Genomic DNA, 25,971 nt, shown 5'->3' with positions numbered 1-25,971 from the left:
AGCAGACAACCTAATAAAACAAGTCAGTCCTTACATTTCTGTTTCCGAATCTCATTCCAGCCTTTGTACCCGGAGCGACTATTCCGGACAATGATACTTGGAGCTGAAGACCTGAACCAGTTGGGAGAGAGAACTGATTGTCCATGAAGATGTAATGGATGAAGAGGTCAGTGTCAGCTCCACCGGAGAAAAGCTGTGCAATCTGAAATAATACATAAAATATTCAGTTATCACTGTTGGGCGAGCACCCTGTATATTAGCATCGTTATTGTATCTACCAGTCCACACAGAAACACATGGGTATCTGTCATTGAAATGTTGTAGTCATAAAACATGATGCATGATGCATATCCTGCCCTTGAATAGTCTACAAAGCACAGTGATAGATATGACTATGGTTTTATATCTGCCATCTGCTGCTCATAATGTGGTACTACAGGCATCTTTCTCAAATAACTGCAGGTATAGTTTCCTAACTGCTGCCCTTGAGATGACATCTGCGTCCTGCACTACCATTAGAGGTATAGTTTTATGCATATAGTTACCCATTTACGACCATTTTACACTTTACTCACAGAATAAAAAAAAAAATAAAGAAACTTTGTCAATGCATTACATAGCGCACAACTGCACTTTCTATAAACTTTTGACATAGCATAGGGTCATGTCAAAGGTTTTGATTAGTGGGGGGCCCGATGGCTGAGACCGTCACTGATTGCTAGAATGAAGCAATCGAGCCACTGCTCTCTAACTGAAGATGGGCTCGTAGACTTTGTATTGAGGCTGAGTTCAGCTAGCGAGCAGTGACAGCGCTCGGATGAGTGCACTCCCAGCTTCGTTCTGACGATTACAGGGTCTCAGCACCTGTACTCACACTGATCAAAGTTTTTGACTCGTCCCTAAGAGATGTCAAAAGTTATTTGAATGTACAGTTCCATTTTAAATTGTATTAGTCCTGAATTACAGGCTTATTACAGTTTAAAGCTGCATTTACAATTAAGCTGGCTTCAGAGCTGAATTCTTCTTGCACAATTATAATTGTAAATATCTACACTAAAATATGAGTACTGCCAAAATCATGTATTTTTTTCTGTCCAAAGCTGGTCATCTCATGCCACACATCTTGGGGTATGTTGAGCCAAGAGGAAAGGTACTGAATAGAGATGAGCGAGCGTACTCGGAAAAGCACTACTTGCTCGAGTAATTTGCTTTATCCGAGTATCGCTGTGCTCGTCCCTGAAGATTCGGGTGCCGCTGCGGCGGACAGGTGAGTCGCAGCGGGGAGCAGGGGAGAGTGGGCGGGAGAGAGGGAGAGAAATATCTCCCCTCTGTTCCTCCCCGCTCTCCCCTGCAGCTCCCCGCTCCGTGCTGGCACCCGAATCTTCAGACCCGAGCACAGCGATACTCGGATAAAGCCAATTACTCGAGCGAGTAGTGCTTTTCCGAGTACGCTCGCTCATCTCTAGTACTGAAGTAACACCGCTAATGCATCTTGTGTTAGCGGGTTACCACGGTAATGAATCACTGCTCAGTGCGACTCGGCGTGCCCACGCTATTTGCTTAGTATGGGTGCCTTTCAAACTGAATGGTGGCTTACAGGTTCTTGGCAGTATGCCTTGCAGATGTAGCCCGCCATCCTTTAAGGATGGCAATGCTACACCTATAAGGAAGCACATATCTGAACAACCTCTACTATCCCTAATGCAGAGCTATAAGAATCACATAGCTTTACAGATGATCCCACTTTTGCTATCACTTCGCTCTTACCTTTGCAGGGAGATCCTGTGCAGATTGTAAGCTCCTCAGCATCATATTTCCCAGAGTCTTGAAGTCGCTCAACTGAAGGTAACCCAGTTCTGTACCGAGGATCTCCAGGTATGCTTTAGCCTCTGGAGCATTACTAGATCTCACTTCCCTTATCAGTTTCTCCATGTTGTATAGAAAAGCCTTCTTCAGATCCTGCTGTAAACGATGACATAGAGTATAAGGCTCCATGCTGGAAGTTATAGATTCTGTAGCTTTCTATGACTCAAACATCACATTACCTGGTTCTGCTTGTCCTGTTTGGAAACGCCAAACCACTTGTACAAGACTTCGGAGACCTTGTCGGGGACTTTTCCATCCACCCAATACAAGGCCTTTGTGGCACAGTCTGGGAAAAAGCCTTCCTTACCAAATAGGGCATCGAGCGTTGGTTCAAAGCCTTTACCTTCAATGCCAATCTGTGGAAGGCAACCAAATCTGTGTTACAAATCATTGCTCTATTTACCCAGATAGCAGATACTGTAAATATGACCATATATTTGACCCATTGCCATCTACCACATTAAAAGGGTACTCCCAACTCATGAGTGATGACTTGGGATCCCCGCTGATCATAAGACTAAAGTAATGGCAATTGCTTGGATGAGCATCGCTGTGACTTCAGAGCATACCAGACACAGTGCAGTACATTGTATAGCAACTGCTCAGTCCCCATATAGTATAGCTGCTCAGTCCCCATATAGTATAGCTGCTCAGTCCCCATATAGTATAGTTGCTCAGTCCCCATATAGTATAGCTGCTCAGTCCCCATATAGTATAGCTGCTCAGTCCCCATATAGTATAGCTGCTCAGTCCCCATATAATATAGCTGCTCAGTCCCCATATAGTATAGCAACTGCTCAGTCCCCATATAGTATAGCTGCTCAGTCCCCATATAGTATAACTGCTCAGTCCCCATATAGTATAGCTGCTCAGTCCCCATATAGTATAGCTGCTCAGTCCCCATATAGTATAGCTGCTCAGTCCCCATATAGTATAGCTGCTCAGTCCCCATATAATATAGCTGCTCAGTCCCCATATAGTATAGCAACTGCTCAGTCCCCATATAGTATAGCTGCTCAGTCCCCATATAGTATAACTGCTCAGTCCCCATATAGTATAACTGCTCAGTCCCCATATAGTATAGCTGCTCAGTCCCCATATAGTATAACTGCTCAGTCCCCATATAGTATAGCTGCTCAGTCCCCATATAGTATAGCTGCTCAGTCCCCATATAGTATAGCTGCTCAGTCCCCATATAGTATAGCTGCTCAGTCCCATTCACTTGAATGGCTGCAGACTCTTCAATCAGCTGACTAGTGGGGGATTCCAAGCAGCAGACCTGGCTGATATACTATAGATGATCTATCCTGAGGATGGGTCATGATCAATAGATACCTTTAGATATTCCATTATGCAACTTAAGCAAAGTCTATACCAGGGCCCCCCATCCATCAACTTTTATTTATAATACTGCTGTTATGTTGCTTCGTGGCAATACGACTATACCCTTGTGTTCAGCACTGCTACATTTTACCTACAGTTTTATGTAAAATCTTCATAAGTTATGTCAAATGACAAACTCATCTCAGCTACATCTACCTCTGTGGATGCAAAATCTTTTGAGTAAAAGGCCTAATACCAAAAGGTTGTGTCCTCTACAAAATCCAGCCCTGCTATTGATGTGCCGCGATCCTCCTTACCTCAAACATATCCACAGACTCTCCAAACACATTCAGGGTTGTCGCCAACATGGCTTCTCTGGGCATGTAGCCAGTGAAATCATACATGATGTTTCCTTCCACTTTAGCCTCTACATTATCTGCTAGCCCTGGATAGTCCACGGTTTGAGAGATTTGGTAATTCTTAGACATTGTTGTGAATTTGCTGACAATTAAGGGAACTCCACTGGACTTGAGGGCTTCTTCTAGTTTGTCTCTCAACCTGTGAATCAAAGTGACAGGTGAATCAAAGTGACTACAGAACACAAGTCCAATCTATCAAAATCACTCATTATTTTTCCCGCATGGTGAACGTCATCAGCAAAAAATAATACGCAATGCCAGGATTGCACTTTTTCATCACCCCATCTCCAAGAAAAATTTGATAAAAAGCGATCAGAAAGTCATATAAACTCCAAAATGGTACTCATAGCCACTGCAGCACACCCCGCAAAAAACGAGCCCTCACAAAACTACATCACACTGAATATGCCATAAAAACAAGACTCCTTCAAAGATGGCACAATCGCATTTTTTTCCCCATCTCATTGTACTTAGGGCTCCTTCCCACGGACGGATCTCCGCTGCGCTGCCCGCAGCTATTAGGTTCTATTGAACCTAATAGCCCAATGCTTGCGATGCGGAATTCCACCGTGGAATTCCGCACCGTAAAATCCCCCGTCCTCACCCGCGGCATGCTCTATTTGCCGCGTGTGTATGCGCGGACGGTTTCCATTGCAGTCAATGGAAGCTGTCCGTCACGCTATCTTCCGCTGTAGCACAGCGGAAGATAGCGTGAAACCGCTTCCCCACCTACCGCCGGCGCGTCATGTGACGCTGTGGGCGCATCACACGCTCTATTGCGCATGCGCGCCGAAGCGTCTTGCGGGACGTAGGACACTGGATCCGGAGGTAAGTATTGGGGTCTCTGTCGGGGCGCCGTGACGGGCTCCGCCGTGGAATTCCGCAGCGGAGCCCGTCACGGCCGTATGAAGCCGGCCTTAGAAATATTATAAAGTTTTTTAGTTACGATTTTTGAAAGTGAGGAGAAAAAAAACAAAAATGTAGAAGAAAAAGGGCCGCACCCTTATGGGGTTGATCAACACAGAAAGTTGTACCCAAAAAAGCCCCCATTGAAATAATTAATGAAATAATGAACATTACACCGCAATGACATGTTTCACTTGATCTCCTGTACTTACTCTTGCGTTGCGGATGCCTCGGAGCTCTGAATGTTAACAATGTGAGAGGCAACAAAGTTCTTCACTTGTTCGTTGTCTGTTTTATGGAGGGTACGAAGGATCTTGCGAAGGTCAGACGGTGAAGGGTTTTTCATCAGGATGAGGTAGGCTGCCAGCCTCTTCTGGACTGGAGAGTTTCCATCTTGAAAAACTTGGGTAAGTGCACTTCGAGCCTGTGTTAAAAATGATAACAATGTATTACACAGTAGAGGGCGATACTGAGACAACAGGGACATAGGAGGTGCAGAGTTAACAGTTGCACCAAGGCCCTGGCACATGCACCCCATACGAAGACACTAGTATTATAAATACTGGCAAGAAGGGCCATGTTGCAGATTTTGCATTGGGGTTCAAGAAGCTTTATGTTAGATCTCTGGATGCTACCAAGATCTTGTGATTTTCACTGTAAATCCTGAGGGTCACCGTACCAGTTGTGAGTCAGTTGAGTGTATTGGTGGAATTAACTTACATCATCTGTGATGGCCATTTTGCGCACAGCCTGAACAGCGGCCTTCTGCACTTCAAATGATGGCGCCTGGCTCCTGACACATTTCAGGACGGATGCCTTGAGCTGCGGATTGGCTTCTTCTAAGACATTCCCCATAATTCCAATGGCCTAAAGGGCAAAACAAAAAAAGAAAATTCAATATGAGATAGGGCTCTCCAAAAATAGAGTGGGTATTATAATGATGATTTCACCAATTTATGGCTCGTCTGCATTTAAAGGGGAACTAACTTTTCAAACAACTTCTGCTCATCTATTAGCTTGTGTTAGTCTCGTCATTGTTGTGATATACTTCTATTCAAAGTTTTGTTGCTTTACCACTGTAAATCACGTTTGAAGTGGCTGCCACTAGGGGTCTCCCTTCCAGCTTCTCTGTAATCCACTCTCTGTTGTTAGGTACAGAGCTTCCTTAGTAACTAGGACACAGGGACATTTCCATAGCAAAGAAGAGTAGGGGCTATCTTTGCAGGCAGCTACCCTGTACTTATATGCACAGGCTGACAGATCTAGAGACACCGTGATAAGGATCACATTCTCTGCCTCTCCTGCTGTTACAGCATGTGGGTGTGTGCACACATTACACACACTATAGTGGGTCTTCTTATCATTTGGCCAAAATGTCTCTAAATACCGGATGATCCTGGGAATGCAGAGGGGTAGGCATTCAGATACTGCCTCCCTACTGATTGGACTAGAGACAGTGCAATGCAGCATGGAAAGTAAGCGCTAGGAAGTCAGTACAGGGAACTACTGGCAATATGCTAAACTTGCTACATGCCATCTCCCTGATAATGGATTGCAAACAGCAGAGCAACAGAAAAATTGCGAAGACCACCTGAAAATCAGAACTTACAGAACATGAAAAAGGGTCAAAATAGCAGCAAATGAGAATCTGGCATATTTTAGCAAAATCAGGTACGCTCTAATACCTTGAGAGTCAGGAAGGTCTTATCTTGGTCTCCAGCACATTCATTGTCAATGAGGGATGACATGAAATCAGCCACATCCCTTAACTCGGGAGTGATAGTCTTACTGTCTTCATAGAAGCTGTTAATATAAGAAGCAGGAAGCATTAAATACCAATTCCCAGTGCACATTACCTTATATATTGATCATTATGTAAATCTCACTTGGTTCAAGGTTAACGCTCAATGATATCAAAAAGTTTACTACAACTACAGACAAAAGTGAAACAGTGGACATCATTTGTGGATTCATTACAGATATTGATCTTTGGGTTTTTTTAGTTCATTTTATTTTATTTGTTTTATTACTGTGATGTGCAGTATCATTTGTCCCCACCAGGTGTCACTGTTGGAATACATCTCAGAACTTGATAACTTCTACAACTTTCCAATCTACTGTTGACTTTCCATTCCTAACAGTCTGAACTTCGATCTGAAACATTTTATCTGCACTGATACATCCTTGCAAACTATCAAGAGATTTAGGCTGCTTTCACATCTGCAGTGGGGGTTCTGTTTTCCTGCTCCATACGAAGAGCAAGAAAGGGTAATCCCCTGACCGTACCGGTCCGCCTAATGAAGGAACCAAACAGCAGTGAACGGCTAAACGGACCCCATTGACTATAATGGGGTCTGTTCACTTTCCACTCAACTGCCCGGTATGCAACACTTTTTCTTCTGTTATTTTGTGCCGGATCCGCGGTGGAAGGTTCCAACGCAGATGTGAAAGCAGCTTTATGCTGCTGACATTGGATTCTCCAAAAAATATGCAATTGTAGCAAACCCTCAGCTGTAAGACTTATTAGGTTCATGCTGGTTTTATTAGGCGATTCTGAAACAAAATTCAGCTCGTCACCAACAATCTAGACAGAAAATCTTCATGATGACTTAATGGCTTGTAGTTGCTGAAACAAAGGGGTTACAACTATTTAAAGGGCTTGTACTACAATTGACTTTTATCACCTATCCATAAGAAAGATGTTAAAAATTAGATCCCCTCCCACTGGAGAGGTGGTCACACATGGGGCGGTGGCGCTCTGTTCATTTCAATTGGGCTGAAGGGAATAGCTGAGCACCCCACCAATAATAGTTTCATCACCTGTCCTACACATAGGAAATACATCTGTAATGTTTTACAACCTCTTTAAGTATAAACCCCCTGGTAAACAGCTGGTTTTGTTGGGGATTGATGTGGCTAGCTGTTCATTGTCCCATCTGATGAAAGGCCAACCATGAAATATATGAATGGCTGAAGTCTCCCAGAGAAGGAGCCGCAGCTAGAAAGTAGCTTACAGTAAAGGTTTCCAAGCAGGTAACCCCCTTTATGAATTCTATATGCCTTACTAGTAGTGCAGGGGTTGTGCTAATGGGACAACAGCAATAACAGTATATATATGGCAGGTATTATTAAGCAGTTCAACAATATACAATAAATATGAATTCTATTTGATTTTTGTAGAATGTGTCTCGATTTTCTGTATCACTCCATGGCGAACTCACTTGTTGACAGCGTGACCCAAGGCATAAAATGAAGCTCTACTTGGTCTATACTGGGCCATGTTCAGAAGCTCTCGTATGCGCTTGGTGCATGGTGCTGGCATAAGTCCAAGTGTATATGTGACAGTATCGCTCAGTATAGGTGATACATCCCCGATGCGTAGCACCTGAAGAATTGCTCCAAAGCATTCAGGAGTCCCACATTGGGCCAAGGCTTGCAATGTGATGGGGCTGTAAATAAAGCCAAACAAAATATATATTGTTATTATATAATAAATCTAGGCAGTAATTAAACGCTGCAAAAAATTTACTGTAATGATGATAAAAGTTTGCAAAAGATTTAAAGTTATTTACGAAGTTTCACCGTCATTCAATAGAATGCAGTGTAATGGTGACACCTAGTGGTCATCACTAGAATTTCATTACTGTTAAACAAAGACCTGTTACAATTAGGATACTCTAGAATGTGGACTACGTAGTGCAATTACTGCAGCTCAGAGAAATATGTATTCTATCCAACATTACTTTTCTCAGTGTCTTCTCTCCAAGCAGAAGGAATCAGGAATTCCTTTGTAAGCAGCATTCCTTGGGGTGTGCTGTATGGAATAAGCGGTCTGTGTAAATAGCTGTACCCTTTTACTGTATGCTCTCAGGTGGGCAGTAAAGAAAGGTACCAGATGTAGCAAACTTTAACTTGACTTTTTCTAAATCTTTTGTTGTATTATGTGCCAGTTTAAAGTTTGTTGCAACTGTGCTTTTAAAGCATTCAGGGTCAGGTTAAAGGGATTGTACCAGGATTACAAGTTATCCTCTACACTACAATTTGCTAATTGGTGAGGGTCCCACCACAGAGACCCCGCCAATCTTGAGAATGGAAGTCCTATGTCCTTCCTCTCCTTCTCACTGCAGGCCTAATGCGCCCCCTATAGTGAGGAGCAGGATGAGTGGAGTGCTGGTCTGAAGAGATACCCAAGTGGCAAGCGCTTGGGTATTTCCATCAGCGCTATTTTAATGAATGGAGATCTGACCATACAAGCTTAGCCAGTGCTACATTCATTCTGATGTCACTCCAGTGGGAGTAGCGACCCCTGCAGTTACAAGCACAGGGAGACATGAGACCTCTATTCTCAAGATAGGTGGGGGTATCAGATGTGAGACCCCCATCGATCAGCAAGTTATTCCCTGTCCTGTGAATAAAAAATAACTTGTAATCTTGCTACAACCCGTTTAATATTTGCTACATCTGAACATACTAGTGTGCATGTAAAGGTTGCCATATTTTCTGCTGCACTTCTTCTGTCATAGATTGATCCCTGCACCCCAATTCATATTTAAGTTCCTATGACATCACACGCTCACCCTTTTTGTTAGAAGTATCCTGCTAAAATAAGCTGATCACAAAAAATGCAGCTCCTGGGACCCCTAGCAATCAGTTATAATCTGTAGGGAAACCTGGCAGCAAAGTGATCAATTTCCCTACAGTGCCCCCACAGGTGAAATGAAGCATTACACATTTCTCATTGAAATCAAAGGGCTGCATAGATGTGCTGGGTTCCACAGAAAGAGATGGACACTCTCTGTAGTCACTCTCTGTAGTCACCTTCTGCTAAGCTAATTATTTATAGTTGTGAATCCACTCTATTACATCAAAATTTGTGATTGTTTATTTAAAAAGAGAGTTTCTAAAGTAACTAGTTCCTGTAAAATACCTTGATAGCTGGATCAGTCTTGGCACGAGAGGTCCCAAGGTCTCGTTCTTCAGGGTCCGCAGTGCAGTAACGAGCTTGTGGAATCTGTTTGCTCTCTGCTGGTTCTGATTTGTTGATGATATCTTCTGCAGCTCCATAAGGTTTTCCAAGACAGCTTCTTCACTGGAAGAAGGAGACTCTGCAGCCTCCAGGACAAGGCCTTTTGTGAACTGTGAATCTAAGGAGAATACAGGGACATGTATCAAACATATGTCACTCATACCAGTATACCATCACAAGATACCTCCAGACAGTGATTAGGTGGTTCCCCATCTGCTGGATGGTTTAGGAATTACAATGTTAGCAATAGCACATGGAACCAGATTCACACCTGCAAATTCTCTACTGTTGATCTTTGAGAACTCTTCCAACTTTAAGGTCTGGGTCACTTTTGCCATCATGCCATACTGATTCCTAGAATAAAAGAACAACGTTATAAGAATGACTAATGTCCCCTGAAAGATGAAAGCTGGAATTGTATTTGTTGCCATGTACCCCGAATGGACTAATTGCCCATGAGGTGTTTCAATATATTATATTTCTTCATTTCGGCTTTTATATTACTCTTTTATAGTCCCTACTTATTTCAGATTCAATAAATTAGGCCTACTTATACATCAGATATATAGATCAGTCTTTGTTCCTCTATCAGTAGCATACATACAGGTCATGGGGACCCTCGTTGAAGAGATTACAATCCAATCTTTCTACCAGTTCTGGTTATTGCTATCACACACATAATAAAGAGGACTTGATGCTTGGTTTCCTTCCAACTTCCCATGATCTCAAGAATTAATTTCCAAAATCCATTTTATAGGCTCTATGGACATGTGATTCCAGCAGCATGGGCTCTTACTATCCATAGGGGAAGCAGCTAACATGAGTTAGAGTCCCTCTATCCTGAGGCCCTATGGCAGCACTGGTTGTTCAAGAAGTGTTTCAATATATCATGATATTTCTTTATTTAGGCTTTATGTTACTTTTTTGTTACTAGTTATTTCAGATTCAATAAATTAGGCTTGCTTATACAGTAATTCAGATAGATAGATCACTCCTTGTTTCTCAGTCAGTAGTCTAAATACAGGTGATGGGCACTCTCATTGCAGAAATTAAAAGGGAACCCCCTTCTAGTGCGGGTTATTGCTGCCACACCCATAACCACTTGGGTCAGGAGAACTTGATGCTTGGTTTCCTCCCAAATTGTTTCCATGATCCCTACATTAATTGTCAAAAGTCTCTTTTATAAGGTTTGTGGACAGGTGATTCCTGCAGCATGGGCTCTTACTATCCATAAGGGAAGCAGTCAACATGTTAGACTCCATCTATCCAGGGGCCCTATGCCAGTTACATGGGCTTCATCTATGGGATGTGCCTTACACTAGGTGGAGGGTAAACGGGCAACTTCACAGAGCCAAAGGTGACCATGTACCATGTAGCACTATGATATTGTATAGGCAGAGACATTGTGGGTTAACTTTTGCAAAACATGAGGTACAATTATTGCACTTACTTGTGAGAGAAGGGGAGGAAGAGATGAGTCTCCACACAGGATGCCTCTGTAACATGTTTTCTCTTTGTTTCCAGAGTGTACTGACAAGACTGGCTGCTGCTGACCAGTGTGGACAACGGGGTATTCTGGGAGAAGAATATATCAAATCATATAAAACAGTGACTATCTGCCAGAGTCAGGCATAGGTTGTTTTATCTCACATGAGGGGTGTACATACCAATCCTTTAAAGAGAGCGATAGGGCTGACGTAGTCTCTGAATGGTGTGAACTGGTCACATGTCTTCAGGTTTGTACTGACGGTAACATCAGCGCCTCCTTTCTTTCCTACACTGATCTCACTTTTACATTTTCCATATACAGTATCCTATAAATGAAAGCAAAGAAAAGTAGAAAAAAATAAGAAAATGTAAATAGATGAAGGAAAAAAAATCAGTATGCAAGTAATTGGGACTGAGCTGCAATACCAGAAACAGACTCTGGGGGGAGAACTGTTACTGGATAAAGGGAAGACTTTTTTTGGAATCTCGGACAACATCTTTAAAATTAACAGTGCTGCCCGGGACGACCGTCAGGAGAATATCGTTTACAGCAACCTATATGTTGCCTGCTAGCAGGTCTGGAAGGCCAAAGACAAGTCCTTTAATAGTGTGTATCCTACATAAACTGAAAGGTGATCAGAAGCCACCAAATATGTATATGAGCGCCACTACATTTAAAAGTAATGGTCTCCAACTTGTGGCTCTCGGCTGTTGCAAAACTACAAGTCCCTAAATGCCCTGATAGAGTCCGGCTGTCATGGCCTGCAGGGAGTCATAGTTTTGCAGCAGCTGGAGAGGCACAGAGTTAGATCTGTTATTCTAAGACCATACTAGGTGTTCTTACCATGCTACTGGTTTCTTGTGTCTCATCTGGAACAAGAAGAGCTGAAATGATGCCTCTCTTAATATTCAGTATATTGACAGGCTCATCTTCTTTAGGATACAATATGACCTGCTTCCCATCCTGAACACTGAAGTTGACTTCATACCTAGAAGAGGACATTTGCAAACATAAATATACAGTATGTAGCAATGGTATTGTTTCAAGAACAGGAAGATCTGGTCTTGGTACTGGGCATTGTAGCATATCCCAATGGCCCCTTGACAGGACATGGTGAAAGTTGTAGTTCTTGAATTATGAAGCCTGGCAGATGAAAAACATGATGCTATTTGGCCATAGACATATAGATCTGATTTGTCTATCTAAAGTACATATAGTTACCCTTGTTAACCCTTTCCAATCCAATTTGTATCCTGGTTTTCCTAGGGGGCTTACTCTTTTTCTGCCGTTATACAATGGCGCTATATGCTGGCTAAAGCCAGTACTGCATGAAGTGACACATTGGATAGGCTCCGACAGTAGGGAGGCTGGCAATATACAGTAAGAGAGCCCCGATGGATGTCTTCCAAAATCCGAGCTGTACAGCCTTAAATCATAATGTCTTCAGAGGTCAGACAGTGGATTGGAAAGGGTTAAAGGAGTTTTACCACATCTTAAAATATATACATCTTGTTAAATGCGTGACCTACAAGCATGTCCCATGGTTGCTTCCTTTACTTTATGGAATATACATTTACTCGCCACTTGCAGTACCATTTTTAACCACTGTTGGCCAGGACTGTTTTCTATAGAAATCAGTGCAACAGCATTCCCATATCTATTAAAGGGGATTTTCAAAGAATTAAACTTATCCCCTATCCACAGGATAGAGAATAAATGCATGACTGATGGGGTCCGTCCACTGTTACCCTCACTGATCATGTATGAAGAGCAGCGATCTAGTATGTGCACTGCTGCACCATTCTTCTCTATGGGACTGTTGAATAGAAGCTCGACTGCCGCTCAGTTCATATAGGGAAACACAGGATCCTCATTCTCATGATCGATGGAGGCTGAGTGATCAGACCTCTACCAATCAGAGGCTTCTGTGGATAAGGAATAAGTTACAATCTTGGGCTGAAAGTTTATTCAGCAAAATATTACTTTATAATTCACAATCATTGTAAAGGGGTTTTCCAAGATTACACTAATGATGACTAGAATAAGTCACCATAGTTGATTGGTGGGCGGCTGCCGGTCGAAATCAGCTGATTGAAGGGGCTGCAGCGTCCATCTCAGACCTGTGATGTCACGTTCATCAGTGATATGGCCTGAGAACAGCTCACTCCCATTCAAGTGAATGAGACTGGGCTGCAATACCAGGCATGGACGCTATACAATGCATGGAGCACTGCCTGGCATGGACTGAAGTGAGCTTACTTCAGCACCATAGTCGCATTAAACAGCTGATCACAAGGGATTCTGAACGGATTCTACTTATCAACTATTGATGGATTATCCAGAGGTTAGGTCATCAATAGTTTACTCCTGAAAAACACCTTTATCCAGTCTGGATAGCCTTATTATATTCTTAGTTTTTAAAAAATGGCAGCGGTGGTCCTTTAGAAATATCCTTCTCACTTACTTGGACATAGCACCGGAGAAGTCTTCAGAGTTCTTTGCCTTCTTGAAGAGAGCTTTGCCCTCGGAGCTTACGCCATACACCTCCCGCAGGGTGCACTGCTTTATCCTCAGGATGTAGTTGCATGGCTGTGGCACTTCAAGTTCGACCTTTTATAAAATAAGATGTTGGAATATTTAGTAAAGCAAAAAAGGTATAAGAATGTACAGCAGTAGCCATGTCCGGATCTGTGCGCGCTCCAGTCTTCTCTTCTTACCTTGCAGTTAAACTTGGACCCACTCTGTGAATCGGCTGTACCAGTCACCCCAGTAGATGTAGTGGCGTCATAATTATATGTATATTTCCTGAGATGTCTGAATTTGATTGAATCTTCTGAAATAAACATAATGGAAAATGTGGCGGATAAATGTGGAGGTCCAGTCTATATGTGCGGTAACATCTTTATATCAAACAATACCCACTTCCACATGTACTTTGTGAAGTTTATCATTCTATCCACAGGAGAGGGTATAATTTGGTGATTGGTGGGGGTCTCACCGCTGAGACCCCCACTGATCTTGAGAACGGGAGTATCATGTCACCCATCCTTGTCACTGTGGGCTTACTGCATCCCTCACAGTGGGGAGGGAGGGGGAGGGGGAGAGAGAGAGAGAAAGAAAGAGAGAGAGAGAGAGAGAGAGAGAGAAAGAGAGAGAGAGAAAGAGAGAGAGAGAAAGAGAGAGAAAGAAAGAGAGAAAGAAAGAGAGAAAGAAAGAGAGAGAAAGAAAGAGAGAGAAAGAGAGAGAGAGAGAAAGAGAGAGAGAGAGAAAGAGAGAGAGAGAAAGAAAGAGAGAGAAAGAAAGAGAGAAAGAGAGAGAAAGAAAGAGAGAGAGAAAGAGAGAGAGAAAGAGAGAGAAAGAGAGAGGAAAGAAAGAAAGAAAGAAAGAAAGAGGGAAAGAGAGAAAGAAAGAAAGAAAGAAAGAGAAAAAAAAAGTGTGAGAGACACAGAGACTCTTGGTGATCGGTGGGGGTCTCACCGCTGAGACCCCCACTGATCTTGAGAACGGGAGTATCATGTCACCCATCCTTGTCACTGTGGGCTTACTGCATCCCCCACAGTGAGGAGGAGACTGAATGGAGAAAGAAAAGAAAAGGAAAGAAAGAAAAAAAGAGAGAGAGAGAGAGAGAGAGAGACTCTCTTTATAGACACACTATTCTGGCTAATAGATAAGAGTTGCAACCTCTTAACTTAGCCTTCTCTAAGTGATTATCTGGTGATTTTTTATTTTTTTTTTTGCTTTTGGAGAAAAGACTTTATTTCAGTCTACTAATATAAACTAGCATAAATTTGCACTTTAAAAAAAAAAAAAATCAACTATCAATTATTTTTATATATGTGACCAGCCATGGCATAAAAGAATATAAAAATGTATAGAAACCCAAGTTATTTCAAAGATGCAAAATATCTTCTTGATCGCTCTTGTCTAACTACTATATATAAGCCATGATTGGGAATTGACCTGCAAGTGAATCTGTAATATATCCAGTGCACACTAGAGGGCACTCTTCCCTCACATTACAACGCTGTAACAGTGGGCGTTTTCCAGTGAACAGCACTTTTATTTCACACTTTGTCCGATACAGAACAACATGTCTCTTTTCCAGGGAGCGGGAATGGCCTCCAGCCTCCAATACAAAGGTTAAGCACACAGTACACATTTCATGATCGGGGGAAAGATTAGGTGTAATAAATAATTATCCACACTGATAGGGCGGCTATGAAGTCACCGCGCTGTTTACCAGGAGGACTAGGACTTGTGGACCAGAGTCTATTCCACAAGCGGATGGAAACACTGTTGCAAGACTGGAAATTACCCTTCTGACTCCGGTGATAAAGTTTTTCTTGGGAGTCAACAACTTCCTACCCAGTACTTTAGCTCTAAGTGATTGTACCGTAGTGCATGCAATAAAGAAAGCGTGGCCTTACTTGGACAGCTGGGATTTTGGCTTTCTGTCCCATCTTCTTCTGCAAATGTAATAAAAATGATTTTAGAGGATAGAATAGTAACAATAATTCTCTAATATCCAAAGCATCCAAATAGTCTTCTATGTAACTAGAAGCTGCTGGACCCGATGCATCATCCGTAACAAGTCCCCCGACTAGAATGCTTCATTTATAATGCTGTCCGTGTTTGCACCGGACTGCGCTCAGACCCATTCCAGTCAATGGGGCTGTGAGGAGACGCGGCTTCATACATAGACCAACGGTAAAGGAAAAAACAGCATGTCCTATTTGGGTATGATTTCTCGGACGCCCATCGTCGGCTGAAGTCAATGGGTATGCAAAAAAAGAAAAAACAGGGCGCACAAGGATGACATCCGCGTGTACTCCGGTTTTCACTGATCATTGCTAAGCAAAGCTACAAAGAAAAATTAGGCCGCCTTCCGTTTTTATTTTTTGCACACGAGAAAAAAAAAAGGGTGACATATGGAAGTGCAAAATAGACAGATGTGACACATGGATGCCACATGGCCGTACTCGCCAAGTACAATAAGTCTGGTTTTCAGAGACCCAAATCAGACGTCTTCTGAGTCCTCAGGGCTGTCCACACCGCATTTTTAATATAAGTTCAGTGTAGATGTTTAATGTACACAGAACAAACATATGCAATTTTATAGAGTACCTGCGCGCTCACACTGGAGCGCTCGTGCCGCCGGCTGTTTTGGGCTCCTCCTGGCAGCTGAAGATGACCCATACAGCGTTACATAAGCACTATATGGTTCGTCTTCAGCTGCCGCAAGGGGACGAAAATGGCAGATGGAGCATGAGCGTTACAGCGTGAAAGTGCAGGTACTCTTTAAGCATACGTCAAACATATTATGTAAGGCTGAAAAACTATACATATCCATCCAGTGAAGCTTATTATCCTGCACCGTTGATCCAGAGGAAGGCAAGAAAAAAAACCCAATGAGGTAGAACCCAATTTTCCTCATTTTGGGGGAAAAAATTCCTTCCGACTCCAAATCTGGCAATCAGAATAATCCCTGGAACAACCTTCTGGAGTAATCTAGTGGCTATAACATGCCATACCAATTATAATGTATGTGTTACACATTTAGCCATAGGTTCGTCTCTGACTTTACATTAAAAATATATGTTCTTACTGTGCAGTCTTTTAAATACACTTGGTAACTGAACATTTTTCCAAAGAAGAAGCGCACACACATATATATATATATATATAACATATGGAGATTATATAGAATAGATATGATATAGATAGATATAGAATAGATAGATAGAACATATAGCATAGACAGATAGATATGCACTAGATAGATAAATAGATAGATATAATATAGATAGATATGATAGATAGACAGAAGATATAGAATAGACATATAGATATGATATAAATAGATATAGAATAGATAGATAGAAGATATAGCATAGATAGATATGCACTAGATAAATAGATATGATATAGATAGATACTACATATATATATATATATATATATATATATATATATATATATATATATATATATATATATATATATACACACATACGGTACATATATATTTATCTATCTAGCTCATATCTACCCATTTCTGTACCTATTTCTCTCAGTCTGCTGTCTTGGCATTTGTAAGCATTACAACAACACACCCGATAGTACAACAGTATATAAACCTGCTGTTTGGCGCCGTGTTTATAGCTGTTATTTCATACTACATTGTATTTCTATATAATACTTAATACGATGTAGTATTTCAGAAGGCAGCACTAGTCAACCATCCATATTATAGCATTTCCAATGTAAGGCCCTATTAATCTATAGATAAATGCTATATAAATTTGCCAATAGAATTGCCCAAAATGAAGCGGATCCATTACTTACGAGCTAAGATGCAACTGCTGGCGAACAGCACAAGGAGCAAGAGCGTCCTAGAGCCCATGATGAGCTATTACAGCTCGCAGGAGCTCCTTATCTCCCTTGTATGCCAATCTTGGCTTTTCTTCTTGCGCCCCAGGGAGAGAATGATCCTTTTGCCTTGGACGTGAATTTATATAGGCAGGAAAACCAGCTGAGTTATTGTGTTTGGGAGTTCAGAGCAAATTGCAACAGGTCCAAAGGGTAAAGTTTTGCCTGGGAGATTAGTGTGATGACCTGGGCCTACAGCTGGGAAAACAGCAGCGGTCATGACGGCAGTACCAGAGGCTATAATTACATGCATTACATCGAAATAGAACTTTATATACACTGATAAGTCATTCAATTAAAACCACTGACAGGTGAAGTGAGCAGTATTATCTCCTTACAATGGCACCTATCCTTGGGTGGAATATAATAAGCAGCAAGTGATCAGTCAGTTCTTGAAGTTGATGTGTTGGAAGCAGGAAAAACGGTGCGTAAGGATCTTCGACAAAGGCATAATTGTGACGACTAGACGGCGGGGTCAGAGCATCTCCAAAAAGGCAGACTCGGGGGGTGTTCCCGATATGTAGTGGTTAGTACCTTCCAATTTGCTCCAAGGAAGGCCAACCGGTGACAGGTCATGGGCACTGATGTGCATAGGGAACAAAGACAAACTAATTTGAGTGATAATCAATACGTGTAAACGTGCGGCCATCGTCCACATAAGACTAACGTGTAAACGTGCGGCCATCGTCCACATAAGAATAGTCGTAAGTTCATTCACTTGTCGGTGTAAATGACATTCGTTCAGTCTTTCAGACGACTTGAGGGGAGGGGTGATTGTTTGCCCAGCTAAACACAATGTCTCATGCGGCAGAAGACAATGGTTTTTCTTCGCACTAATTAAAAACCTTCTGCTACAGATTCTTCACATAAACACACATCCACCTGAGCAAACAACAGCTTACACAGCTAAAAGCCCATTTAGACACAACGATTATCGCTCAAAAGATGTCGCTCAAGCGACTTTTGAGCGATAATCGTTGTGTTGTTTGCAGCCCAAGATGATCGCTCAAGATGAGCGATCACCTTGCGCTGCCAGCGGATGATGCAGAACACCAGCAGGGTGTCCCCACTTGTCTTCTGCATCCAGCTGTTCTCCGCTCCGAGTGCCCGGCTGTTATACAGCTAAGCACTCGGAGCAGAGAATGCAGAAGACAAGCAGGGCGTCCCCACTTGTCTTCTGCATCCAGCTGTTCCCCGCTCCGAGCGCCCGGCTGTTGTACAGCCGAGTGCTCTAAGCGGAGGATGCAGAAGACAAGCGGGGTGTCCCTGCTGGCCTTCTGCATCCAGCTGTTTTCTGCATGGAGCGCCCGGGTGTTATACAGCCTAGCGCTCCGCACGGGGTATGGAGAACACAGCTGGACCGCTCTGTTCTTCGTACCCAGCTGTCATCAGAGAGCGGGATACTGCTCAAACAATAGTATCAGCTGTATCCCGCTGTGAATCCCTGATAAGGCTCATCGTTGTCTTTCAGGACACTGAAAGACAACGAAGAGCGACGGCTTAACGAAAACTGCAGGACGTCAGTGCAGTTGCACACAGCGATTATCTTTTGAGCGAAAATTTGAGCGATAATCATTGTGTCTAATGGGCCTTAATAAGGGAAACGGTGAGGATCTCAAACAATTATCTGTACTTGAAAATGCTCAGCATTTGAAGGCAAAAAAGTTGTTAAATCATTCGTTCGTTCAAATGACAATTCCTTACATGTAAATCGGCCTTAGCCCATTTAGTCTGTTCTCGCAGAAGAGCTACTGCAGTATACATTTATACAATGCTTACTGCTGGCTAGAATAGAAAGTTGTCAAATCACACAGAGCATTGCAGCTTGCTGTTCATGGGGTTGTTTTTGGTACCACTTGTTCATAGTGCCCATGGTGACCGCAGTCCACTGCTGATAGCGTCCGCAATGGGAACAAGAGCATCAGAAGTGGACCATGGAGCAATGGAAGAAGGTGCCTGGTCGAATTAATCATGTTTTACTGTACATCATGTGGACAGCCAGTTGCACATGGGTCACTTACCTGGGGAAGAGATGGCTCCGGGATGCACTATGGGAAGAAGACAAGGCAGCGGAGGCAGCATGATGCTCTGGGCAATGATCTGTGGGAAACCTCGTGTCCTGACAATTATGTAGACTAGATCAACCCAATGTCCGCTATGCAAACATAAAATGTTTGGAAGAATGGTTGTCCATGTTGTAAGAACGGTCGAGCCGAGGATTCGGCTTGAACTGTTCACCGTCCACGGCTTGGTCTTCCATGTTTGGGGGACATGGCAACAGTCAAACTGGTAAGCACTTGATCTGAACGTGGCTTAGCAATACTTGGCTCTCCCTAGCGTCGCTGTTGGCTGAAGCACAGCAGAGCGACTAGACTTAAAGGAGATGTCCCGCGCCGAAACGGGTTTTTTTTTTTTTAACCCCCCCCCCCCCCCCCCCCGTTCGGCGCGAGACAACCCCGATGCAGGGGTTAAAAAACCCACCCGCACAGCGCTTACCTGAATCCCGGCGGTCCGGCGTCTTCATACTCACCTGCTGAAGATGGCCGCCGGGATCCTCTGTCTTCATGGACCGCAGGGCTTCTGTGCGGTCCATTGCCGATTCCAGCCTCCTGATTGGCTGGAATCGGCACGTGACGGGGCGGAGCTACACGGAGCTACACGGAGCCCCATAGAGAAGAGGAGAAGACCCGGACTGCGCAAGCGCGGCTAATTTGGCCATCGGAGGCCGAAAATTAGTCGGCACCATGGAGACGAGGACGCTAGCAACGGAGCAGGTAAGTATAAAACTTTTTATAACTTCTGTATGGCTCATAATTAATGCACAATGTATATTACAAAGTGCATTAATATGGCCATACAGAAGTGTATAGACCCACTTGCTGCCTCGGGACATCTCCTTTAACTAGAGATGAGCGAGCACCCAAATGCTCGGGTCCGCATTATTCGAGTCGAACTTTTCGTAAAATTCGAGAGCTCTACTCAAGTAACGAACCCCATTGACTACAATGGGAGACTCGAGCATTTTTTTGTATGTGGGACGCCGGGTCCTGAGTTTTCTGGGGCGGGGTCGATAACGATTTGATGCTCGTTCGAGTAACGAGCACCATCGAGTACGCTAATACTCGAACGAGCATCAAGCTCGGCAGAGTATGTTCGCTTAACTCTAGACTTAATCCTTTGCAATCCAATTTGTATCCTGGTTTTCCTAGGGGGCTTACTCTTTTTCTGCTATTATACAACGGCGCTATCTGCTGGCTAAAGCCAGTACTGCATGAAGTGACATGTTGGATAGGCTCTGACAGCAGAGAGGCTGGCAATATACAGTAAGAGAACCCCGACGGACGTCTTCCAACATCAGAGCTATACAGCCTTAAATCATAATGTCTTCAGACAGTGGATTGGAAAGGGTTAACATAGGAACTTTGACAGGTCGCTCAATGTAACAAATTCAAACTTGATGATTTTACAGCGGTGGTGAGGATGTCACAAATCTAACACATCTTTATATTAGATGTGACACGTACCACCTACCTAACCATTGTATAGACTACCCTTCGTGGCAGCGACATTCTCAAATAGCAATGCCCTCTTTTAGTAAGATAATGCACTTGGCCACAGTGCAAAAAATTTCCAGGAATGGTCTGACGAGAGATCGAGGTGATGACTTGTCCTCCAGATCTCAGTCCAATAGAGCATCAGTAGGATGTGCAAGAAACACAAGTCCGATCCATGTTGCCCGCACCTCACAGATTACAGGATGTATAGGATCTGCTGCCAACGTTTAGGTGGCAAACACCAAATGACATCTTCAGAGGACTTGTGGAGTCCATGCCTTGGTGTTCAGATCCGGTTTGGCAGTCCAAGAGGGACCTACACATTATTAGGGAGGTAGTTTTAATCACTTAAGGACGAGGCCCTTTTTTCACCAATTTTTGATTTCTTCTCCTTACTTTCAAAAAATCAGAACTCTTTTACTTCTCCATCGATGTAGCTCTCTAAGGCCTTTTTTTTTTTTTGGACAGTTTGAATTTTTCATTAGTACTATTTAATATATAATGTACAGAAAAACATTTAAAACTTTCTAAGTGGAGTAAAATGGAAACACAATTGCATTATCTGGGAGGGGAGGTCTTGTTTTTGCTGCGTACACATTGCAGCAAAAAGTGATAACTTTATGCTGTGGGTCAGTACAAGTATGATAATACTAAGTTTATTTATATTTTTTGCTATAACTTTTTTTTATCTTTCCAAGACGATCTGTGGTTTCTATTGGTACCATTTTGGAGTACATCATCCAGTTCTTAACAGGCAGAAATACATGGCAGCTCTAGGGGCCTTCAGAAGGCTGCCACCTACCATGACACCCAGATGACAACTCACAATCTCATCCACATTGGCTAGCCTCCATATAAGTATCCCTTGCTTCCGCAGTGTGGTTCCTGCCTAAATGTCTGTTTCTACCCTGGCTTCTGCAGTATGGTTGCTGGTGACCGCAGCAAAAATGTGTTAATATCCTTTATTCCTTGTACAAGTTCTAGCACCTTTTTCTAGTCTAGTTTCTTCTTTTCAATGTGCCCTTGTTCCTGTGGTTATGACTAGCCCAGTTTTGTTTCCTAGCCTCTGTTTTTTGCCTGCTCATTCCCTGTTTTTATCTTCCTAGCCTTGGTTTATTATTTAGCTTACTTGTTTAGCTTGTTGTCTTGGTCCTAGTGCCTTTTATTCTCCGTGGTAGTATTTCAGATAAGGGGTGCCAGTAGGGATAACTGAGGGCTAATTAAAAGGAAATGGTGTTTAGTGTTAGGGTCTCTGTCAGGAAGAGGATAGGTAAGGATGAAAGGCTATCTAGCTTAGGGATAAGATTTCTCTTCTTGTTATCTTTGTTCCATACCATTAGTTCCAGTCTCCACTGTCAATTCTATGGTTATTATCTTCATCCTCATCATCCAGTTACCATTAACGTCTTCCCCGATCATGTAGTTTTGTATTTGTGTTTTTTATTGTGTTGCCATGTGCTTCATATCTGTTATTCTTGTCACATCCTGTTGTTACACTATTTGGCTCTAGTGTAAGTCCTGAGGGTATCTGAGTATTGGGAGACATGGTTAGTACCCAGGAAAGGTGACTGCTAATAGGTGAAGTCAAATCCTGCTGTTCAGTATACAGTTTGCGCCATTACAAAAATACTGAATACAGTTAATCTCTTCTGTTAAAAACAAAAGTAACATAGTAACAATGAGTAAGGCTGAAAAAAAGACATGCCCGTGCAGTTCAGTCTTTTATCCAGGAATACTGATTTAGAGGAAGGCAAAAAAAAAAACCCTCACTGAGGTAGAAGCTAGTTTTCCTCATTTTGACTCCAATCTGGCAATCACATTAAATCACTGGACCAACAACCCTCCTGAAGCAATCAGTGACGAAAACATGTAATATCGCTCTCAAGAAAGGTGTCCGGCCCCTCTTTAACTCTTTCAGCGAGTTCTCCATCACCACATCCTCAGGCAGAGAGTTCCATAGTCTTACTGCTCTTACAGTAAAGAATCCCTTTCTATGTCGCTGTAAAAGCCTTTTTTCCTCTAGATGTAGAGGTTGCTGCAATGGTCAGTTTACTTTTGGATTTATTTTTATGTAGCATGTGGATGAGAGTTCTTTAGGCTGGCTGTCTACAGGCGAGGTGTCATTGCGAGATCCGCGGCGATAAATCGCACACGGAGCTTGCATGATACGCTTTTCATAGGATAACTATGAAAAGCGCAGCCTACTGCACACGAGTAGAGAATCACAGCGATTTTCCGCTTGCCTGATTAAAAGCGCGGCATGCTGCGATTCTCCGCCATCAGCCTATCATTAATATAGGCTCATTGCGGAGACCTTTTAGTGCCCCGTTACTTTATTTGCTCGACTTTGTACCCGCTCAAGCTCTGATATGTCCTAATTGAGCACTGGTGCCCAAAACTGTCCACTATATTCCTTGTTTGGTCTAACCAGTGACTTGTAAAGAGAAAGAAAAATGTTCTCATCATGCGCCCCTAGACCTCTTCTGATGCACTCCATTATCCTATTTGCCCTGGCAGCAACTGCCTGACACTGGTTGCTCCAGTTAAGTGTACAGTTAACTGAAATCCCCAAGTCCTTTTCCATGTCAGTGTAAGGCCTCTCTAACATGGCCGTAGGTGTTTTCACATGCTCCCACCGGTGCCGTAAAAACGCGTGAAGGGGCACACAAATCTAACGCATATACGCCAAGGCCCCAATGCTGTTGCCACCCCTTCCCTCTGGCTGTTTGCAATGGGAGTGGGCGGGGTGGAGCCAAGCACCCGCCCCTTGGCCACTGCCAGCTCCACCCAATCACGCCCCCTCCCATTGCAAACGGCCAGAGGGGAGGAGAGAAGAGGGAGGGAGTTTAGCAGTCACAATCCCTTCTCCGGCCGCTGTCATTGGCTTCTATAGGAGCCCATGCAGCAGCCGATGTATTCCAGCCGGAAGGATAGTTACAGAACTATCTTTTTGGCCCGGAGTGAAAGCTTGCGTAGCAATATTGGCTGGCCGCTTTTACGCCACGGGAATACCACCATATGATCTGATGCATTGGAATCCAATACATCAGATCGTAGTGTATATCGACCAACCGTGAAAACGGCGGCCTATATACGCTCGTGTTAAAGAGCCCTTACCCAGTGGTTTCCCATTTAGTGTGTAATGGTGACATGTATTTCCTCTGCCCATGTGCATTAACTTATCATTTGCCACTTTTCTGTCCAAGCCCCCAACATATCCAGATCCTCTTACAACCACTTTGTGTCCTCTCTTCTGTTAATTGCTTTACATAGTTTTGTGTCATCTGCTAATATTGATATTTTACTGTGTAATCCCTTTATCAGGTCATTAATATACATTAATTAAAAGAAAGAGGGCCCAATACTGCCCCCTGTGGTACCCCACTAGTATCAGTGACCCCTCCAATACTGCCTCTGGTAGTCCCCGCTAGTAACAGTGACCCCTCCAATACTGCCCCCTGTGGTACCTCACTAGTAACTGTGACCCCTCCAATACTGCCCCCTGTGGTACCCCACTAGTAACAGTGACCCCTCCAATACTGCCCCCTGTGGTACCCCACTAGTAACAGTGACCCCTCCAATACTGCCCCCTGTGGTACCCCATTAGTAACAGTGACCCCTCCAATACTGCCCCTGTGGTACCCCACTAGTAACAGTGACCCCTCCAATACTGCCCCCTGTGGTACTCCATTAGTAACAGTGACCCCTCCAATACTGCCCCCTGTGGTACCCCACTAGTAACAGTGACCCCTCCAATACTGCCTCTTGTGGTCCCCGCTAGTAACGGTGACCCAATCAGAGTATGTACCATTAATAACCACCCTCTACTTTCTACCACTTTTGCTACTCAAAATGTTATAGAAATATAATGCAACACCATTTTTAAGAGACTGATTATTTTGCAAGGACTGTAAACATTAGCCTAGATCACAGGGCTAAACTCAGCAACCTTGTCAAAGAGGTCGTCTCAGGACAGGATGTGATGACATTTATCCCAGGCAACTTCTATGATAAGTTCCATTCCTCTATTGCTGAGTCTTCTGGTCACATATCTCAAAATGTCTTTACAAGCCTTCTAAAGCGGTTTTCACACTTGTGCTGGGGATTCCACTTTCCTGCTTCCCTATTCTCTCACAACGCACAAATCCGACACGAAAATCTCAGCCATGTGAAACCGGCCTAAGGCTGCCTTCACACTGGCGATAAAATCGTGCGATGCAAGAGTGATTGAAAACGCAGGATTATGAAACCAGTTATCCCCGCGGTTTCCTTCATGTTTGCGATGTTTTCACTCATGCAATGTTGAGAGGAAAAAAGCGTGGCATGCCCAATCTTTCTGCATTTTGCGTCTTTTTATCTCCCATGTTTCCCTTTGGCGCCTCCTTTATATTGCATCGCAAAGCTCGAGCTTCATGCAATGCGATGCGTTTTTAACATTAGAAAGTCCTTTTGACGTTCTTACTAGAAAATCAAGGCAAAAATTACGTAAGAAAATCGCAATTAGCAGCAATGTTTTTGCAACAAAAAACAGCGCTGATGCTCAAAAATCACAGGAAAAGAGTTGCAGCGATATTGTGATCGCCAGTGTGGAAGAGCTCTAACAGTAACTAGAGATGAGCGAACGTACTCGGTAAGGGCGATTTTGCAATCGAGCACCGCGATTTTCGAGTACTTCACTACTCGGGTGAAAAGTACTCGGGTGCGCTGTGGGTGAGCGGGGGGTTGCAGCGGGGAGTGGGGGGGAGAGGGAGAGAGAGAGGGCTCCCCCCTGTTCCCCGCTGCTACCTCCCACTCCCCTCTGCAACCCCCCGCCCCACAGCGCACCCGAGTACTTTTCACCCGAGTAGTGAAGTACTCGAAAATCGCGGTGCTCGATTACGAAATCGCCCTTACCGAGTACGTTCGCTCATCTCTAACAGTAACAATTGCATCGCAGCCTGACACAAAAAAACATAAGTA

The 25,971-nt window shown here is 43.4% G+C and overlaps 1 protein-coding gene across 1 annotated transcript in view; it reads right to left on the bottom strand.

Annotated features, from left to right (window-relative positions):
• Positions 1 to 17,494, bottom strand: part of APOB (apolipoprotein B) — a 35,581-nt gene extending 18,087 nt beyond the window's left edge. Inside the window, exons 1-17 of the mRNA XM_066596772.1 lie at positions 17,375 to 17,494; positions 15,457 to 15,495; positions 13,747 to 13,862; positions 13,494 to 13,639; positions 11,855 to 12,017; positions 11,208 to 11,354; positions 10,991 to 11,115; positions 9,812 to 9,894; positions 9,442 to 9,658; positions 7,736 to 7,963; positions 6,200 to 6,317; positions 5,235 to 5,381; positions 4,727 to 4,938; positions 3,507 to 3,747; positions 2,046 to 2,222; positions 1,768 to 1,959; positions 35 to 202 (exon numbers count right to left, since the gene is read on the bottom strand). Coding sequence (XP_066452869.1) covers positions 35 to 202; positions 1,768 to 1,959; positions 2,046 to 2,222; positions 3,507 to 3,747; positions 4,727 to 4,938; positions 5,235 to 5,381; positions 6,200 to 6,317; positions 7,736 to 7,963; positions 9,442 to 9,658; positions 9,812 to 9,894; positions 10,991 to 11,115; positions 11,208 to 11,354; positions 11,855 to 12,017; positions 13,494 to 13,639; positions 13,747 to 13,862; positions 15,457 to 15,495; positions 17,375 to 17,432 — 2,577 coding nt within the window. The 5' untranslated portion in view covers positions 17,433 to 17,494. The remainder of the gene's footprint in view (positions 1 to 34; positions 203 to 1,767; positions 1,960 to 2,045; positions 2,223 to 3,506; positions 3,748 to 4,726; positions 4,939 to 5,234; positions 5,382 to 6,199; positions 6,318 to 7,735; positions 7,964 to 9,441; positions 9,659 to 9,811; positions 9,895 to 10,990; positions 11,116 to 11,207; positions 11,355 to 11,854; positions 12,018 to 13,493; positions 13,640 to 13,746; positions 13,863 to 15,456; positions 15,496 to 17,374) is intronic.
• Between the last annotated feature and the right edge of the window lie 8,477 nt (positions 17,495 to 25,971).

The sequence above is a fragment of the Eleutherodactylus coqui genome, chromosome 1, assembly GCF_035609145.1.
Source record: "Eleutherodactylus coqui strain aEleCoq1 chromosome 1, aEleCoq1.hap1, whole genome shotgun sequence".
NCBI lineage: Eukaryota > Metazoa > Chordata > Amphibia > Anura > Eleutherodactylidae > Eleutherodactylus > Eleutherodactylus coqui.
Note: the sequence above shows the minus strand (reverse complement) of the source record. Positions and strands in the feature narration are given on the sequence as shown.